The sequence below is a fragment of the Bos indicus x Bos taurus genome, chromosome 16, assembly GCF_003369695.1.
Source record: "Bos indicus x Bos taurus breed Angus x Brahman F1 hybrid chromosome 16, Bos_hybrid_MaternalHap_v2.0, whole genome shotgun sequence".
In the NCBI taxonomy this organism is placed as follows: domain Eukaryota; kingdom Metazoa; phylum Chordata; class Mammalia; order Artiodactyla; family Bovidae; genus Bos; species Bos indicus x Bos taurus.
The window spans coordinates 64,259,900-64,281,033 of record NC_040091.1 but is presented as its reverse complement, the minus strand read 5'-3'; the positions used below and the strand labels follow the sequence as shown (position 1 = coordinate 64,281,033).

The 21,134-nt window shown below is 42.9% G+C and overlaps 1 protein-coding gene across 1 annotated transcript in view; it reads left to right on the top strand.

Annotated features, from left to right (window-relative positions):
- The window catches only part of COLGALT2 (collagen beta(1-O)galactosyltransferase 2), a 121,303-nt gene that overhangs the window by 84,697 nt on the left and 15,472 nt on the right, over positions 1-21,134 (top strand). Inside the window, exons 6-8 of the mRNA XM_027565555.1 lie at positions 5,280-5,399; positions 14,926-15,002; positions 18,441-18,547. Coding sequence (XP_027421356.1) covers positions 5,280-5,399; positions 14,926-15,002; positions 18,441-18,547 — 304 coding nt within the window. The remainder of the gene's footprint in view (positions 1-5,279; positions 5,400-14,925; positions 15,003-18,440; positions 18,548-21,134) is intronic.

The following is a 21,134-nucleotide window of genomic DNA, read 5'->3' as shown; positions in this document are numbered from 1 at the left end:
AGAGCCATTTAGACTCTCTGGCCAGGTATAGACACTTTTTAGGACTGTGTCAGGGCAAAAGCAAGGTCCTTATCCTCATGTAGATTGGAGGGTTTTGTGCAAATCCTTGTGTCAAGGTTAATGGTAACTGCTTCTTTCCACATGGTCTGCAATTGGCTCTGATTTCTCCAGGATGGAAGCAAACTCAAGGCCTTCCCAATCCTTCAGCTTGTGCCATTGCCTTGGCTTAAGAGCTCGAAATAAGGATGTTTCAAGAAAGTGAGCTGTTAACAATTACAATAATGATCCGTGCCTAACAAAGGCCTCCTTGATAAACATTGCACGAGGCATTATTGTGACCCAGGCACTAAATTATTATGATATATCTTTTAAACCAAGATTTGGATTTGGAGCTGGAAGAATGACACAGGCTGGATAGGAGTTTTTCAGCTATGCCGCTTGCTTGGGCTGTTCCCTTGGATTCCATGCTTTATTGGTCAGATTCCCGCGGGCCTGCCCAGGACATTGAAAGCAGATGCAGAGGTGCAGAGCCGTTGGGTGATTCAGGTGGGGAGAGGCGAGGCAGGGAAGCAAGGGGAGAGGATCAGTGCTCTAGGCTTTCCTGCTGTACCCAGCATTGTGTTAGGCTCTGTGACAGCTAGGGAGGTAAGATCTTTACACATGGAAACATAAGTAATAGTTATGAAGCAGTGAAAGCTGAGGCTCAGATTAGTGGCATAAACTGTGAACAGGGCAGGAGTCAAGACAAGAAAGAATGGCTGTCATTTGGGAGAATGACAGAGCTTTCCTGATAGTCATGTGGTTCTAAGGTAGCACTTTTACTTAGCTTGGAGTATTTTTAGATGAGACTTAAATGAGCCTCAAGTCCTGCACAGCCCATGGAGTGTTTCTAAGCTCTTTCCTTCTTAATTTCAAAGCAAAACACTTCCCTTCTCTCTTGAAAGAATAAGATGAAAGATGATTTATATTCTTTTGTTCTCACTCTTATGAAGCTCCCCAGCTGTGGATCATCCATTGGAGTATCATTTTGTAAATACCCAGAAGGAAAGAGAAGGTCCACATGTCCCAGGCAGGACCATCTAACCACAAACCTTGAACCTTAATCTTTCACCTTCGACTCCAGACATTGCCACACGTGGGTGATGAATGAGAGGAGCAATCCAAGGGTGCTGGGCTGTGGTTGCTCATCCAGCCCAAGAAGAGAGCACAGGGGTCATGGGCAAGGCTCTGTGGATCCTATGAAGCCAGGGTCAGGAGTTCACCTCCCGCTGTGGCCAGTGAGCTGGGCTGTGTCTTGTGGCCACACTAACCATCTTTGGCGCCAGCCAATCATCCACCGTATGTCTGCTGTGAGTCAGAGAGGCAAGAGATGCGGGTGACGGGCAGGCAGAGCTGCTCCTGCACATCACGGGTAGTGACCAAAAGGGCATCCTGTGTGCAGGGGTGGCAGTCCAGAGTGACCACTGGTTCTGAGACTCGGCTTCCAGACCCTGGGCAGGTGGAGAGATACTTGGCATTGGCTTTTTAGGGACAGAGGTTTAGCACTAATGACTTATGTGGTGACCTTGGGCAGGGCACAGGTTCTCAGACTCTGAGTTTCCATCACCAAGGATAAAGGTAGGTAGATCAATCTTGCAATGTTAACGTACTATATGAGAGCAAGAAAATGTTTTCCACCTTCCTAAGAGAAGTACAGGCCTTCAATATATAGTATCCTTCACCATTCGTTTTTAGAAAGAAAGTTGTTTGCCCCAGAATTAGCTTTCACTGAGAATACCAGATTCTTTTATAGATTTTATGCAATTATCAGCACATTTCCTTTTCAAATTTTTATATTCTTATCCAACTATCCAGTCACATAGTCACATCAAGTTCAAATAGTCCCTCTTGGTTTATTATAACATTAGCAGTCACCATCCTGTGCCATTTCCCCCTTTCAGAAGACCCAGCATTTTTCACTCTTAAGAGTCACATCCAGGTTTCTAAATAGCATGCTTATAATGAAGTTTCTGGGGTTCGGGGCTGTGCCGCGTGGCTTGTGGAATCTTTGTTGCCCTGACCAAGGATTGAACCCAGGCCCTCAGCAGTGAGATGAGACCCCAGTGTCCTAACCACTGGACCACCAGGGAGCTCCCTTAATGCTACTTCTCGAATTTCTGGTTTTGCTTTAGGCCGTACCTATTGCCTCTACTGGGCTTCCCAGGTGACACAGTGGTAAAAAAAAAAAAACTGCCTGCTAATGCAGGAGACACAGGAGACATGCGTTCAATCCATGGGTCAGGAAGATCCCCTGGAGCAGGAAACGGAAACTCACTCCAGTATTCTTGCCTAGAAAATTCCATGGACAGAGGAGCCTGGCAGGCTCCAGTCCATGGGGTCGCAAAGAGCCAGACATGACTGGGTATGCATGCAAACTGACTACTACTGAAGAGGAGTTAGTTCTGTCCCCTCCCGCTGCCCCCTCCATGCAAAAACATTCTTCCCATCACACGTCCTCTTTTTATTACTACTGCTTACTTTATTTTTGGCTGTGCTGGGTCTTCGTTGTTGCACATGGGCTTGCTCTAGTTGCGGCGAGCTGAGGACTACTCTCTAGTCGCTGTGTGCAGACTTCTCATCGCCGTGGCTTCTCTTTGGAGCTTGGGCTCTAGGGTGCGGGCTCAGTAGTTATGGCACATGGGATTAGTTGCCCCATGGCATGTGGGATATTCCTGGATTATGGATTGAACTCATGTCCCCCACATTGCCAGGTGGACTCTCAACCACTGGACCATCAGGGAAGTCCGACCCCGTTCTCTTGATAGTTATGTGGTACTGATAGAGCGATGATCAGTGTTTTTGTTCTTATAATCATGGAAACCAAATTCCATTTATAGACTGTGGGTAGTTTTCCTTCCATATATGACTTAACAATTGCCTTTTTTATTTGCTTAGTTTTATTATCGCTGCTGTTGCTGCTAAGTCACTCCAGTCGTGTCCGACTCTGTGCGACCCCATAGATGGCAGCCCACCAGGCTCCTCTGTCCCTGGGATTCTCCAGGCAAGAACACTGGAGTGGGTTGCCATTTCCTTCTCCAATGCATGAAAGTGAAAAGTGAAAGTGAAGTCGCTCAGTCGTGTCTGACTCTTAGCGACCCCATGGACTACAGCCCACCAGGCTCCTCCGTCCATGGGATTTTCCAGGCAAGAGTACTGGAGTGGGGTGCCATTGCCTTCTCCGATTATTATTGCTAATACAACCCCAAACGAATCCCTAATCGTCTAGATCTCCTCTCAGAGCAGTCAGATTTCAGCAGATGTTCTTTGTGTGTGTGTGTGTGAGGATTCTCCTGGAGCTCCCTGGTGTCCTCCAGTCTGAGAGGAGCCACAGTCGTGGACCTGCGACCATCTCCTCTTCTCTTATTGACTCTTCTGTTCACTATGTCCTGCGTTGTCATCTTCTTTATTTTTTTTTTTATAATCCTCCTCCTCCTTCCTCCCTCTACTCCCCTTTCTTCTCCTTCTTCCACATCATCCAGCTACTGTCTGAGAAAGTGTGATGGCAAGTAAATATCTATGACCTTGCGTGTCTGAAACTGCCTTTCTTGTCTCCTCACACTTGATGGATAGCTTGGCTAGGTCCCATCTCTCCTTTATAACCAAAGCTTTGGAAAGTTGAATGGTAAAATTATTTCCCTAATTAGGGTCGAGAGGCAACCTAAACATTAAATCATTTCCCTCTGTTTCCTGAATTCATCACCACTTTGCACATGGGTCCATTTGAGTTTGAAGTTCCTCAGAAGCATTTATGTCAGCAAACAGTAGCACTAGTGAGTTCTCCTGGTGAAGGCAAGAGAAGTGACAGTGCTTACTGGTCCAGCCTTGATGGGAACCAGGTTCAGTCACGGGGAGGAGAAAGACTCTTTTCTTTTTTTTGTTCTTCCCTGCTAATGCTACGAGACGGCCTCACCTGGTTCGACAGGTGATGTAGCTGACTGGAGGAAATGTCATCGGCACAAAACAGAGAAGTCTCTATGCAGGTAATTCTCTGTCTGGAAAGCATAGGTGATTATAGAAATTAACAAATCGGAAGCTTGGACACATGCACCAGAGCTTGGCAGGTTCGTCTATTTACTTAAGCAATCTTTTCATTTGTCAGGACTGCCAGCTGCTGGATCTCTCTGAGGCCCTTTTGATTCCAATATCCCCAGCTCCCTGGTTGAACCAAGATTCTGTGTAACCCTTGGAGTTAGCCAGCTGGGGCAGCGAAGACGGGTGTTGAAAACGAGAGGGCTGTGCCATGACTCTGGTATTGTCATACTACAGCTTCTTACCAGGTCTTGAAATGCAGGCTTCCTTTTGTCCCTTTCTGACTCTTTTATAGAAGTTTCATGTCAGTTGGTCAACTCCAAGTCCATGTGGGCTAAGAGAAGAAATCAAGCCATGGAGACTCATGGAAAATTTTAAGTTTCCTTTGTTTTTTATTTTTTGTTCTGCATATGCCTAGAGTTAGCTTTAATAATCTGTCAGCCTTACGGGATTTTCCTGTTTGCTTTCATATCAAATGTGGCTTTTATTCCTCGTCTTCTCTTTATTTCCTGTAGGTGGATTATAGTGTTCCATTCTGTTCTCTGGAACAGGAATTCCTTGCCTCCTTTTTGATCCCTTTGTGCCTTTAGTGTTCCTTCCAGGCCACGAGGATGCTTTCTCTTCAGAGAGAAAATATCAATTTCCTCTGAGCTGAAGAGTGGCCCAGGTTTTTTATTTTGCCTCCAATACTGTGTTATACTTTCTTAATAAAGGAGCATTTTTGAGGTCTACATACCCTGCCTGAAACAACTACTTGTTCAATTTCAGTGCCAAACAGTCTGGTCTCTTTTTCGTTAGTGGTCATCGTAAAATGAAGAAGTGTACTTTCTTTTTTTGAATTTTGTTTATTTGTTTATTTTTGGCTGTGCTGGATCTTCACTGCTGCTCGGGCTTTTCTGTAATCGTGGCGAGTGGGGTCTGCTCTTCTTTGCGGTGTGCAGGCTTGTTCTTGTGGTGGCTTCTCTCATTGCAGAGCATAGGCTCTAGGGCATGCGGGCTTCAGTAGTTGCGGCACCCAGGCTCTAGAGCATGGGCTCAGTAATTGTGGTGCACAGACTTGGTTGTTCCATGGCATGTAGGATCTTCCCCACCCAGGGATCAAACCTGTGTCTCCTGCACTGGCAGGTGGATTCTTTTCCCCTGAGCCACCAGGGAAGCCCCAGACGAGTGTTTTCTGATTGGCCGTTTTTGTCCCTCTCTTGTGTCCGCAGGCATCCAGATGTACCTCTGCAACCGAGAGCACTACGGCTACCTGCCCATCCCCCTGAAGCCCCATCAGACCCTGGAGGAGGACGTCGAGAACCTCATCCATGTGCAGACAGAAGCGATGAGTGAGTGACCCAGGCTGGTGGTAGCGGCTCGTGTTCTGTTGCCCCCGTGTCCCTATCAGCCACTTCTCTGCTCTCCCAGGACTGAACTCTCATAGTCTGCCTTGGCTGAAACATAGCTGTTCGTTTGTCCATTCATTTCAAACTTCTCCTTATGTGAAATACAAATATGGAAATGTGTCTTTGCCCCCAGGGAGCTTTGCCCCCTGGGAGCTTCCCATCCAGGTGGAGATCTGGGGACACAGTAAATCCATTTCATACCACGTTATAATGGCTACAATGGTGTTTTGTTGTATGGATTTAAACTCTTATTTTGCTGCTTTCTAAGTATATGACTTTAGGCAAGTAATCTAACCTTCTTAGTTGTGAAATGAAGGTAAAACATCTAGGATTTGGGTGCCAATTCCCCATGATATATATAAAAAGTATATTAACAAAAACAGTAATTACAACTTCAACTTAATAATAGCTTATGATGTAGCAGATATCATGCTAAACATTTTTTGTACTTTGTCTCATTAATCCTTATAATACTCAATGAAAGGGGTTTTATTATCCTATTAAAGATGAAGAAATTGGGGTGCAAAGCACATAAGTATCTTACTCTAGATCATTCTGCTAAATAAATGACAGATTGGGATTTGAGCCCATATTGCTATCTCCAAAACTCAGGTTCTTAAACACTGTATCATATTGCCTCTGGGTCTGGCATGATGTCAGAACTGGTAAATGCTTGATAATCAGGGGCTACACTAATTATTATGTATAATGTGCAGTGGTGTTTAAAAGAGAAAGTAACAAATATACTCTGCCTAGGGGAGAATCTTGGAAATGGCTATGCAGAGGAGGGAACATTTGCATAATTGAATCTTCACTCCGTAGCTGGGAAACTCTGTTATTCATCACTAGCGTGTAGGAGGTGGGTATGTGGGCAGTGGGTGTGACTGGGGAGGCACAGTGGAAAGCAGGGCTGGAAGGTGGGCAGGAGCTCAGTTAGAAAGACCTCTGGACTTTTCCTGAAGGGAAGGGAGCTTTTAAAGAGATTTTAGCAGTGAAACGTCAGGTTAAAATCTGGATTTAGAAAGGTCACTCTCTTGGTAAGAGAAGTATGGCTGCAGCCTAGGGCACTGGATGCTGGTCTCGGGTCAGAGGTGAAGAGATCATTTTGGATATTACATGGTAAACTAGGCAGAAGGTGGTGAGGATCTGAGCTAGGGCAGGAGCAGTGAGAGTAGAGATGAACCTTATGACATAGACTTGAAAAGACTTAGCCAAAGGTTTGTGGATGAGCAGAAGAGGGACTGAGGGAAACTTCTAAGTTCTGACTTGAGTGTCTGGAATGACTGTAGGAATGTTAAACACATGTAGATTTAAGAAGACATTTACAAAGAAAAATCATGAGTTCATTTTAAAACCTTGAGTGGCCTGTGAATATCTGTTTCCTGCTGCTCACCCCCAGGCAATAAATTCATTGTTTCATGTTAGTCTCAAGACATAACCCATCCCCTGCTGCCTAGGAGGCACCCAGCAAATCTCTGTTGAATAAATGAACGAACTGCCCAGTGAATAGATGGAGCGATGAGTCTGACACTTAAGTTCTATCAAGTCTAAAGATGTTAAGTGGGGATTCATCAACAAGATAATGTGATATCATAGAATTTTAAGAAAACAGGAACATGAGATATAGAAGGAAGTTCAAGTAAGATAAGGACTGAAAAAGAGTCCAATGAGTTTTTTCAGCTAATTTCCATAAAAAGGATGGTTTCAGAAAAGGCTGGCTCAGAATTTAAAGTGTTTGAGAAGTAATTAAAAATCAAGGACACAGAGAAGAACAGAAATGTTTCTTTTAAGAAACATAGTTAGGACCAGAAGGTAAGAAGGACAATAATAATAATAAAGACTCATCAGAAGATCCCTTTAAATAGCAAGGTCTCCTACTGTATTCACACAGGACTGTGTTTGCAAAACATCAGTCAGCCCAGTATAGCAGGTCATATTGGTGGTAATGAGCAAAGCATGACCATAGACTATACTTGGAATGGGGAGCAAAGCACCCCCACAGTACAGCCTTTGCTGCTGATGCACATGATCATTTGCAAGCCATTTGGTCTTTCCTAGTCTCAATATCCCTGAGTTTGCAGAAAGAAAGAAGAGCTCACTACTATTTTCTATAAGTACAGAGAATAATAGAGATAATGTGTGTGTTGAGGGCGGGGAACCAGTATTCGTAGAGGGAATGAGATTTGAATCATCAGTTGGTTCACTAGCACAGTATTTCTAGAACCAGCCCTCAGGAATTTCTTTTGTGAATTTCTTTAATTTCAGTGTGCCTGCCTCTTCTCTATGCTCTAGACCCAGAGGCCAAGGGCAGTGTCTTATTGCCTTCTATCTCAAACACCTAGCACAGTCCTTGATATATAATCGGTAACGGACAAATATTTGCTGAATGCATGACCAGACAATGAAACAATGAGCAAATGAATAAAACCTGTGTCGCAAAGTGCTCTGAACATGAAGTTAGATTCACAGACTTGAACTCAGGCTGTGTCATGTAGGCAGAGAGAACAACCTCTCAAAGCTTTAGTTCCTTTATCTGTGGAGTAAGGATAAGAACACTGACTTTGCAGGGTTGAGAGGAGCACATAAAAGAATAGACATCAACCTCATAAGACTGAGAGTGTTCCTGTTACTAAGACTCCATTCAATGCTTGGTAATGTGCCTTCCCTTATCAGCCCCATTGCATGACTGTCAGTCTTGACTCCAAGTAGATGTCAGCTCAGAGAGGCTGGCCAGAGCCCTCTCTTCTTTTCCTCCACAGCAGGAGTTGCCAGCCTCCAGTATCTAATGCCCGATGATCTGCAGTGGGGCTGACATAATAGTAATAGAAATAAAGTGCACAATCAATATAATGCTCTTGAATCATCCCCAAACCATCCCCTTGCTCTGGTTCCTGGAATCTGTCCTCGACCCTCTCTAGACCATGCACAGCCTGTGGCCACAGTAAGGGATTCAGGTTTTTATTCTAAGAGTAATAGGATTCCATGTGGATGGGGGAGGGAGAGTGACATGATGTGGTTTATGTATTTAGATAAATCATTCATGCTGTGGTGTGGATACTGGCATGTAAAGGGACCAGTACATCTCTCCTGGTGAGAAATAATGGTGGTTGGAATGCAAACTGTAGCCGGGAGGTGATGACAAGCAGGTGGATTTGGGATATATTTTGAGGGTAGAGCCAACAGGACTTACAGAGAGCTGGATGCAGCCCATGAAGGAAAGAAAGGAATCAAAGACAACTCCGGGAGTCTGGCCTAGTGTACCGTTCAGTGAAATTGGAGAGGCTTTATGGGGAAAGACTTGGAAGGGAAGTTGTGGCCATGTAAGCTTAAGATATATATTAGACATCTGAATGGAGAGATTAGGAGACACTTGAATATGTGAGTCTAGACTTCAGGAAAGAGACTCCAGTTGGAAACAGACACTTGAGAGTCATCAGCATTAAAAAGACATTGGAAGCCATGGAACAGTGTGAACTTGCTTGGCTGGAGAGCATAGAGGAGGAAGAGGACAGGGTGGAGGACAGATCCCGGGGGCGGGGGGGAGACACACAGCCAGTGTTTCAAGAAGGAACCAGCTGTTTTTGAGAAGTCAAGTAAAATGAGGATAGGGAACTGATCACTGGTTCTCTCAGATAGAGATCTGTGATGACCTTGATAAGAACTACTTCAATGCAATGAGGACAAAAGTCATTGGAGTGGGCTGAAGAGAGAGCCATGGGGAGATGAGAAAGTGGACTCTTGTTGGCATGGGAGATAGAGAAATAGGGTAGTGTCTGTAAAAGAGTGAAAAATCAAGGGAAGAGGCTGTTTTGTTTCATTGTGTTTTGTCTTTTAAGTTTTTTTTTTATTTTTTAGGATCAGATTTTAACTTGTTTGTTAATGAGAATGAGAATACTAATGAGAAAAGTCCAAAACATAGTGAGAATTTAATGATGTAGAAAAGAAGATATTTAAGGCCCTTGAGAAAACAAGTTCTAGATAGAACAGGGATACTGTAGCGAAGGGAAGGCAGGGTATGTAGGCACAGAGGCAGCTGGGCTTGATGTGGAAGGGAAAGATGGGTCTAACCGGGCTTTAAACATTTTCTCCGTTACATATGTGATCCAGTCATCAGCTCAAGAGAGTGTTGAGGATTTCAGGAGAGAGGACAAGGCATAAAATAGACCTCTCAGAGAGTGGGAAAGTAAGTTTACTGTGGCAGCATAATTGCATCATTTGGCAGTATCAAGTGCCAATTTGACATCTGTGGTTGTAATTTTGAAGTCACTCAGTCAACACAACAGTGTGAATTTCTCTCTTCAGTGTTCTTGGTGGGAAGAGAACAGTTGGGTTTAACCAGGATTGGAGTTTTACCAAGCAAGATCAGTGGAAGAGAATGAAGGGTCCTTCCAAGGGATGGTTAGAGCTGTAGACCGTGAAATCTAGGTTGGGTACTGATGGGAGTGACAACAAAAAGGGTGTGATGGATGCAGACAATGTGGTGGGCCACTGGAAGAATGATCGCTGGTGCTGGATTGTTGGTTGTTGGATCACCATGTGGATGCTGTTTCTAAGAGTGGTGGCGGGGTAGTGAGACTGGGAGCCGGTGGCTGAGGGAGCATGAATAGGAGGTACAGAGCCCTGCAACAGGCTTCAGAGAAGCTGGGCTTTTTGAAGAATAAAAGAGAAATCAGTTGGAGTGAGTTGGAGGACATGAGGAAAATCAGCTTTCACACTAACAGCTGAAAGGGAGGCAGTGACCTCAAAGGAAAGCCAAGTCTTGGTCAAAACAAAAAGGCAAAGAGACATTCAGAAAAAGTGAAGGGACTTAAGATATCAGGGAGTTTATGAATTTCAGACTGGAGTTTCTAGAGATCAGAGTAGAAGAGTTTGGATTGGGTGGAGACAGTGTGTAAAAACAACAGTTAACACTTCTAAAGGCACTGACCATCACCGTCATGTACTTGCTCATTTAGTACAGTGGGAGTTGGATAGAAAATTGCGGGACGTATGACCAGAGGCTCAATCTTGTCAAGGGGATAGTAGAAAACAGGTTGTGAGGCATGAGAAGATTGGTTGGACAAATCAGCATGAGGCAATGGGCTAGCTTAGGTGCCTCTTCTCAGTAATGACATTTTGAGGCAACAGAACGTCATGTAAAGATTGTTTAAAATATTGCATCTGAAGTTAAAAGATCTAAAAACTGAGTTCCAGCTCTGCCAGTCACTCACTATTTGAACTCGGGCAAGATTCTGTCTGGGAGTCCTGATCTCAGTTTTTACATCTATCAAGACAAAGAGTACAAGCATGGATGCTCAGTTGCTCAGTTGTGTCTGACCCTTTGCGACCCTATGGACTGAAACCCACCAGGCTCCTCTGTCCTTGGGATTCTCCAGGCAAGAATACTGGAGTAGGTTGCCATGCCCTCCTCCAGAGGATCTTCCCAACCCTGGGATCAAACCTGAGTCTCTTACATCTCCTGCATTGACAGGCAGGTTCTTTACCACTAGCCAACGGGAAGCCCCAAACAGCACACTCTGCCCCCAGTAAAAGTGAAGATAAAATGACCTGGTGACTAGGAAATCACTTGTGTGTGTTAGTTGCTTCAGTCGTGTCCAACTCTTTGCGACCCCATGGACTGTAGCCCACCAGGCTTCCCTGTCCATGGAATTCTCCAGGCAAGAATACTGAAGTGGATTGCCATTCCCTTCCCCAGAAGATCTTCCCGACCCAGGGATCAAACCCTGGTCTCCTGCATCACAGGCAGATTCTATACTGTTTGAGCTACAGGGAAATCCTTAACAAATCACTTTACAAATTGTAAAGCACCTAAATGCCAAGCGTGACTGTGTGGTCAAGAACAGAGAAGTGCCTAAGGAAGAAGATTGTTGTGGCCACAGTGTGCATAATGAGTTGTAACGAGCAAGACAAAGAGCATACAAGTGTTTGCTGTTGCTGTTGCTGTTAAGTCGCTTCAGTTGTGTCCGACTCTGTGCGACCCCAGAGACGGCAGCCCACCAGACTCCCCCATCTCTGGGATTCCCCAGGCAAGAACACTGGAGTGGGTTGCCATTTCCTTCTCCAATGCATGAAAGTGGAAAGTGAAAGTGAAGTCGCTCAGTCATGTCCGACTCTTCGCGACCCCATGGACTGCAGCCTACCAGGCTCCTCCATCCATGGGATTTTCCAGGCAAGACTACTGGAGTGGGTTGCCATTTGAAAGGTGTTAAAACAGCCCAGACATGTGAGTGAGGACCTGAGCAAGGGGGGTGGCTGCAGCCATGGAAGAAGTCCAGGAGAAACTATGAAGAAGTGTTAGGATTTGGTCCTAGCACAATCTTGCAAATGTTTTTCTGGGCATGACTGGGCTGGTGCTCTGTTCTTTGGGTGGAGTTTGTTCCAGTATAGATGACAGAAAGAGCAACACGTGGTGGTCACCCAGGAGCAAGGTCTTAACAACTGAGCTTCTGCGAGCTCAGCCCCATTGCCCAAGGCCAACTTGAGGCCAGTGGCTATCAAGGTCTAGCTTTGGGGGCAGGGTAGAGTGGGAGTTAAGGGTTCATGTGCAGGACCTAGGTCTGACTAGGGTCAAATACCAGCTCTATCAGCTCTGTGACCTTAGGCATGTTATTTAAGCCTTTGTTTGCCTATCTGTAAAAATAGGGACCTGGCCTGTGGGACATGTTGTGAAGATTAAATAAATGTGAATATATATATCAAGAGTGTAGCCCAGAGTGCAGTGGGTAATAAGATCGCTATACCAATAGCTATTATTGTTATTCCTAGATCTGGAAACAATTCAGGCACCAATGAGGCACATCCCACCTGGTGGCAGTACACTGAGGACGTGTATAGGGAGGGATTCAATGAGGGACTGAATCAACTGCGGTTAATGGAGTCAGAAATGACCCAGAACAGAAGCTGGGATGTCTGATGACAGCAAAGAGGCATCCCTTCTCCCCACATAGTCACCTTTTAGGTCTAATTAATATCATCTCCTGTTCGTCCCTGTGGCTTAACTCTACCTTCAGCTACAAAACCCAGACCTGTGTCTCATATTTCTGTTCAATGGTGGCTTTCAGGACCAGCCACTTGTGGCTTTTGGGGGGATACTTGTCCTGTGCACACAATGACTACCCATGTTTGATGGAAGCAAAGTGGCTAAAAGCAGACTCTTCAGCTGAAACGTTAAAGCCAGGCACCCAAATGGAGACCAACAGAGACCAACAGGGAGACCAAAATTTACCCTCCTCTCAAGTCTAAGGCCCAGGGAGGGAGGACTAGACAGCTCCTCAAACAGCATGAACGGGAAGGAGTTGGTATGTTAAGATTTTTTGCTTGTAAAACCTAACCCTGTACATGGTGACCCTGCAATCAACATTTGTTGATTTTAAAAGCAATTAACAGAGTTGGGTGGAACAGGAAGAACCAAAATATTCTGGGCTGCTTAATGGAAACAGAAACACACTCACTGTTTACTCATAGAAATGTGATGGTGAGGGTCAGGTTTGAAATAATATCATCTCCTGTGTTTGGCTTAGGAAATCTGTTTCACTAGTTTCTACAGTTTCACATGACTTGATCATAAGAGAAACTGGATATCATGGTTTCTCTTTAATATCCCAATAAAGGGTGAGTGAAACAAAAAATATTCTTTGGACAGCATCTCAATCAGGACAGCTGAAGTTATGCTGGGATATCTCATAGAGAATGCTGAAATCTCATTTCCACGTGTTGGCACCTCATTCTGCTGTTGCTGCTGCTAAGTCGCTTCAGTCGTGTCCGACTCTGTGCGACCCCAGAGATGGCAGCCCACCAGGCTTCCCTGTCTCTGGGGTTCTCCAGGCAAGAACACTGAAGTGGGTTGCCATTGCCTTCTCCGGCACCTCATTCTGCTGCTGCTGCTGCTGCTAAGTCACTTCAGTCGTATCTGACTCTGTGCAACCCCATTCTAGGCTGCTTCAAATTTTTGCCTTCTCCATATCAACATTGGCTACTAAGATCATTGTGGTGGGGCTGAGTAGGGAGCATGGGAGGAGAGTTTGTAGATCTGAATAGCAGCAACTCATATGGCCATGACTAACTTCAAGGTGAAAAAGCCCCTTTCATATACCTGAAATAGAGGGGAATGGATATTGATAGACAGTAGCAGTGGCCGTCAACAATAACCCGTTTACCTGCTCTCATGTAGCATTTTCCTTGTATTACGTCTTCAAGGAAAACCAAGTGAGTACTTTGACTTTATTTGGGCTCTTTAATCAATATTATTTCTAACCTTTAAAACATATATATAAGCTTTTCTAAATAAAGCTTTTTGGAAATATGAAATAAAGAAAACTTTTATCACTTGAGATGTGACACTCGTCCCATCTGAAAACTTCATTGTAAGCCCTGTACCAAGTTCTGGGATGTGGCCTGACCCTTGGAGGTGTGTATTAGGGGCTTCCCTGGTGGCTCAGATGATAAAGAATCCGTCTGCAATACAGGAGACATGAGTTCCATCTCTGGGTCTGGGAGATCCCCTGGAGAAGGAAATGGCAACCCACTCTAATATTCTTGTCTGGAGAATTCCATAGACAGAGGAGCCTGTTCATGTTAAAATAAAGGATCTTTTGAGTACCTATAGCTAAACTTGCCTGGATGGAAGAAAAAAAAAGTAGTCCCAGAGTTTTACAATTTTAAATGTATAGAAAAAAAAGCATTCATTAGAAAAAGTCTAGCCTATTTCTGAGTTCTTTCATCATGGGCCACTATGAGTAGTAACTGGGAGTTACTGAGCATTTACTGTGTTGATTTACTGTGGTTAGTGCTTTGCATGTAGGTCTCATTTAAATTTTCTAACACTCCAAGATATGCACTTTTATTATCCTGATTTTACATGCAAAGAAAGAAAGAAACTTAGAGAGGTCACCTATCTGCTCCAGGCCTTCACAGACCAAAGTTTAGACCCAGATCATCTGACTCCAAGAGCCTTCACCCTTAAACATTACCCTGAATGTCCTTCCAAGTTTGGAATGGACATGTACGCACTGCTCTATTTAAAATGGATAACCAACATGGACCTATCGTATGGCACATGGTACTCTGCTCAATGTTATATGGCAGGCTGTATGGGAGGGGATTTGGGGGAAGAATGGATACATGTACATGTATGGCTGAGTCTCTTTGCTGTCCACCTGAAACTATTACAACGTTGTTAATCGGCTACACCCCAATAAAAATCTTTAAAACTATCCTTCATATATTCTTAAAAATAGGTCTTAAGGGAAATGGAGCACATGTTGCAATCTGCATAAAAACAAGTGCTCTCAAAACCAGCACAGTGACCACTGGGGTTCTTGTGTAGCCACTTAACTCTGGAAAACTACTGAGAAGTTATTCCCTACCCTGACCATGCAGGTTGTGTTTCCAGAGGTCAGGCTGCGAATGGGATGCTGTTCTCTGCAACTCTCACTAACAAAGCACTCTGCATGTTTCTTGTGTCTTCCAGTTGACGGTCCTCCAATGGAACCTTCCCAGTTTGTCTCAGTTGTCCCTAAATATCCAGACAAGATGGGATTTGATGAGGTAGGCAAGGTGTCTGTGTCTGTGTGCACCTGTATGTGTGCACATGTGCACGTCGTGTTTATATGTTTATATCAGAACAACAAGCCTGGGCACATGTCTGAGTCAGCCAGAGCAGCTTGGCTGCCGAAAAGAAACTTGGAAAAAGTTCTCAGTTTTTGTTGTGCGTTATTCACTTATCTTTAAAAAGGAACATTATGGGAAAGTGAATTGATCATTGAGTCAGAAAGATGTTACTAATTAGGCATGAAAGTCATATTTTCTAAGAGCAGATATTGCCATGTTTTATCAAGATTCAAGGGTAGGGTAAAGAAGATATATGTTTTAGGTATTAGAGGACTTTAACTTTATTCTGAATAAGTGGAAACCATTCTGGAACATTCTTTGCTTTATTTTCTCTTTGCTCTTCTTCCATGGGAAAAATTGGAGGGCAGGGTTTAGAGGACAAAGGAAAAGAGAAAAAAGAAACCCATTCTAAAATTTGTTTTTGTAGCAGGCAAGAACTTCATAATAATGCTCCAAGGGCTATATTTATTATTACACTATAATTGTATAACGATTGAGCAGAAATGTAACAAGATGCCTGTCTTAGTGATATGCTCAGCAGAACCAGAATTGTGACCCCAAAATCACTGAATCCTTCATGGGTCCCTCATGTCACATAATTGCTGATCCATGTTCAGGAACTTGATGATCTGGAGGCTGGGACAGTGCCTTGGGAATCCACAAACTACGATGGAACTTTTCCATGAATCTGCGATATGTTATAAGCCAAACTTTGTGCTCTATGCTCCTTGCCACTGATTCACTGAAAGAAAATGCCTTGTTTATCTCCCTGTATTATGTCATATGGGTCTCCAAAGTACAGCCATCTTAAATTCCTGCTGGAACTGGAAGTTGGGGGTTAGTCTATGGAATTTATTTGTTGGCAGATTTCAGAAATGAAAAGGAGTATTTCATGAATATTAATTGGAAAGGAGTTAGAAACTATCATGCTATTTCTGCAGAGGGCAAGATGAGATTAGATGGTTTTAAGTGTAATAGAGATGAATTAGACTAAAGTAGAGAAGAATTAAAGTGTAGATAGTTTTATAAACAATCAGGGCTTCAGAAATATTGGCCCACCCCAGATACTGAACTGGCTTCCACATATTACTTACAGCTCTCCTTTTCTGCAGCTTTCACTAACTCTCATGTCTCCAGGTAAAAGAACCCAATGGTCTTTATGTATATTCATTTTTCCCTTTATAAACACATTCCAATAAGGATCAAATCAGAGCAAATACCATGAGACAAAAGCAGGATCTTCTAGCTCTGGTCTTCCATTTGCAAAGACTGGGTCACTTTTAGAAGCCTTCTGAAAAAGGCCAACTCTATGGAGATACAGACACGGGAACTCTGCTCTCCTGAGCCCTGGCAGACATCTCCCTGGAACAGAGATAGATTAGTAGAAAAGAGGATTTCAGGGCTTTTTCAACCTTCCCTGTACTCTGTGACCTTGTTGGGGTGTCTGGGCTGCATTTGGCTGGGTGGCTTTTTGTCTGTTTACTATTCACTAATATGAGCAAGCCATCTGTGTTTTCCCTTCAGAGCTGCAGTTTTTACTGCACTTGTCCTGGCAGGACCCCGGATGGGATTATTATTTACCGAAGTCTTCCCAGACTAGAGGTCTTGGGTCTGAGGGGACTTTTTGTTGTATTTCTGTTAGTTTTTGGTTTCGTTTTGCTCTCCTGGCGTGACTTCAGGTAGCTCCATGTGTACACATGAGGAAATGCCCATTCCTTCCCATAGCCTTAAAATCAGGAGATGGAACGTGTTCCCATCACAGTAGGATTCTAAACAGGAAGAAAACGACATATAAATGAACACAACTCGTTGTTATAAAATCCCAAGTAACAGGGCAAATACAGTTACCACAGAAATTTTTTTTTAAAGAATTGCACAGTTAAACAGTGGAGGTAATAAAATCATGATATACCTAATCCACTTTGTTCTGATTCAGATGGATGATTTTTTCAAAGAAGACGTCTTGCTCCCCCATCCATTCTTTTCCTTGAGCTGTATAAGTGGATGAAAGTGAGAATATTTTTATAAAATATTGAAGAGTTGAAATTTTACTTAATTCAGCTTTTGATCTGGTAAAATGTATAACATTTTGATACTCCATTCAGAATGATTGTGTGAACCATGGCTTAACCCTCAGTAAAGTCAAAACTCCAGCCTGCTTATATGACATGACTTCTTCTTTATTCTAGACATAATGCAAACTTTATCACAAACCACATATTATAGACAATTTAATCTGTATTGGCCTTGAAGGATAAGATTACTCTACTCCCTCTTTTTACAAACAAGGGAACTGGACCCCATAACATTAGATGTCTTCCTCAAAGTCATCTAGATGGGTCTTTAGGATGAAGCCAGTACTGTCCAACTTTTTCCTGCAGGCTTCTCCTTTCCCATGCTATTCAGTATTTCTCGCTGGCAACTGAAGTCTCCCTCTCTCTCAGGACTAGTTTAATGTACAAAGTGAGTTTATTACTGCTTGCAGAAAAGGACCTTATTAAAGTACTTCATTACCTGTAACAACTTTCATGAGGCTTTGGGTTCTTCTGTGGCTCCTTAAATCTGGGAATAATCAGAGCAGCCTCCTTATCTGTGTAACTCCCAGTAGCACTCATGATTGGTGTGTGTTCGGTGCAGTCATCAGGAATTTCAAGGCTACTGTGAGGAGCTGCAGGAAGACCCAGCCCTCATGGGGGACAATCTGAATGCACACTTTGGGGACTTCATGGATCAGTACATGTCTTCTTATAAGACTTCCGTCAGATCCATGTAATATGGAAATTAATGACTCTCCCTAAAGGACTAATCCCAAGAGCAGAGTCCTTTTTTCTTTACTTGTTTCAGAAAAAGTCAAAGAGAGTTGAAGAGGTCTGGTAAAGAAGCTATGAAAATTAAGACCTTAATAATTCGATTTGGAACTCATAGTAATAAGAGGAATTTGTTAAGACTAGATTTTTCTTACTCTTGGAATGACTTTAAACTTTTCTACAGAGGATGTAAATTACAAGAATAGCTAATATTTTGTTCCCAGGTGATAGGACCAGTATGACTTCCATTTTACAGATGAGGAAACTGAGGTGTAGGAATTGGACCAACGAAACACTTAGCAGACTTAGGTCTTGATAAATCCAGCCACTTGCCAAACTTCTTCCTTCCCCTTGGTCTCATATGTTTTGGGTTTAATTCACCTTTGGCCTCCTGAAGAATAGCTTTTTGACCCGATATGAAATACAAATAAATCTTCACCACTTCCCCTAACCTTTCCACTCCTTATTCTAACTAAAGCTTTGTTCCTTATACTTCCTTTGCTTTTCAACAGCCTAAAATAAAAACTGAGTAATCTGTATTTCTTTTCCTTTTTTCTTCTTGTATTAGATTTTCATGATAAACCTCAAGCGCAGAAAGGACAGGCGAGACCGGATGTTACGCACCCTGTATGAACAGGAGATTGAGGTCAAGATTGTGGAGGCTGTGGATGGAAAGTGAGTTGAGTTTTCTCCTCAAAGCCTTGCCGCTGTGGCTGGAGTGGATATGCTCCCTCTCCAACTGAGGTTTAGTCCCAGTGGGCGGAATCTGCAGTCATTGCGAGATAGACATGCTTTCACAGTGCAGCCTATTTTGGGAAAACTTTATGACTCATAGAAGTTTATATATGTTAATTTCACTGAGCAGAGAAGAAATCCACTCATCATCCTGTGCTCTCTGGTCTTCACTATGCTTGCCCTGGGTGTGATTTTCCATTGTCTCTGGGGGTTCTTGCAATGGTCATGGTGGTTGCCAGCCCTGTAGTGCCTTGGAAGGAATGCGTTCAGAGTTGCATTCAGAACCTGATTTAGAGCAAAGCATCTTACCTTGTGTGACTTGACCTGAAGAAAATAAGTGGAAAAAATGCCTAACAGTCTGTGTGTCCTGTTGCACAAGGTGCTTGCCACAGTCTGCGTGGGCTGATTACTTTTTCCAGGAACATGGCAGGAAACTTACATACAGTATCTGGTTGGAGTCCTTCAAGAGTTTTTGTTATTGATGTTGTTATTTTGTTTTGCTTTGCCCTTTAACACTCTATTATTTCAAGGAGTATGTTAGCAGTCGTGTCTTACTTTTTGTAATCCCATGGACTGTAGCCCCCCAGGCTCCTCTGTCCATGGAATTCTCCAGGCAAGAATACTGGAGTGGGTAGCCATTCCCTTTTCCAGAGGATCTTCCGTGCCCAGAGAGTGAACCCTGCTCTCCCACATTACTGTCTGAGCCACTAGGGATATTTGCAAAACCTCCTATTCCATGTTATATATAAATTTGGAATATGAATGACTCTAAGGAGTATGGCTAGAAGCTCTTGTGGAAGTTTTTATGACTCTTTTAGAGAATCTCGTCAGTGTTTCTCAAAGTGTGGCCTGGACACCCATGTCACCGTCCCCAGGGGCTGGTTAAGAGGGCAGCTTCCTAAGTCCCAGAGCCGCTAAATGATGATCTGTGTAGGGCTGGGCTGGGAATCGGCACTTAAGAAACCTCAAAGTGATTCCTGGGTAAGGTTGCCACGTAGAATAGAGGACACCTAGTTCAATTTGTCCCAAACATTGCATGGGTCTTGTACTAAAAAATGACTGTTTATCTAAAATATAAATTTGACTGGATATTTTTGTGTTTTACTTGCTAAATCTGGCAACCCTATTCTTGGATGTACTAGAATTTGGGAACCACAGTCTCAAATACCTCTAATAACTCCAATCTCCTTCATAGACCACATGGACGAAGGAAAAGTAGCCGAGCTGTGAGAGTTCTTTATGTGCTCTGCATACAGGTCTCTTATCAGATGTATAAATTGCAAATATTTTTTCCCATTTTATGAGCTGTCTTTTCACTCTCATGATGGTGTCCATTGAAACACAGACATTAATTTGATGACGTCCAGTTTATATTTTTGTTGTTGATTGTGATTTTGGTGTCATATCTAAGAATCCATTACCAAATCCAAAGCCATAAAGACTTGGTTCTGTCTTTTCTTCTAAGAGTGTCATAGTTTTATGTTTTATATGTATCTCTTACACATTATTAGATCTTTGATTTATTTTGAGTTAGTTTTTATATAATGTGAGGTAAGGGTCCAATTCATTCTTTGTTTCCAATTCATTCTTTTGTACAAAGTTATCTATTTGTCTCTGCACCATTTGCTAAAAGATTATTCTTTCCTTTACTGAATTGTCTTAGCAACCTTGTAAAAAATTAATTAAATAGAAAGGTTTATTGCTGGATTCTCAGTTCTGTTCCATTGATGCGTATGCCAATCCTTATTTCCCACAGTAGCTTCTTATGTGTAAGGAAGTCTCTTCAACTTAGTTATTCTTTTTCAAGAATGTTTAGGCCATTCTAGGTCTCTTGGATTTCTGTATAAATTTTAGTATTAGCATACCATTTTCCACAAAAAAGTTTGGATTTTGATAGAAATTGCATTGACTCTGCAGGTCAGTTGAGAGAAGTACTTCTCTGTAATATGAAGTCTTCTGATTCATGATCATGAATATCTTTCCATTTATTTATATCTTTAATTCTTGGATTGATATTTTATAATTTTTGCTTGCACATCTTGCATTAATATTGTTAAATTTATTCTCAAGTATTTTACTCTTTTTGGTATTATGATAAGTGGAATTGTTTACTTCATTTCATTTTTATATTGCAGATTGCTAAGTGCATAGAAATAGTTGATTTTTGTATACTGATCTTGTTCCTACAACCTTGCTGAACTCACGTATTAGTTCTAATAATGTGTTTGTGTGTAAGTATGATCAGGCCATTCAAGATGACTCCTCTCTTGTTCTCTGTACAGCTCCTACTTGACCAGTCCTTGCTTCACTCACATAACCCTCTTAATTATAGGGCTTAATCAGTAACTGCCTACGTGCTTGCCCCTGCCACAGTCACTGGTTTCCTTGGTAACTGATGAGCCAATGTGATGTTAATGCCCCCTATAAATGGTAGCCTCCTTCTCACCCAAGTAGTGAAGACTGCTGCTGTGTCTGGCCTCTTGTCTGTTGTACACAAGAGAGTGACATGCTCCGGGATCTTTGGCTT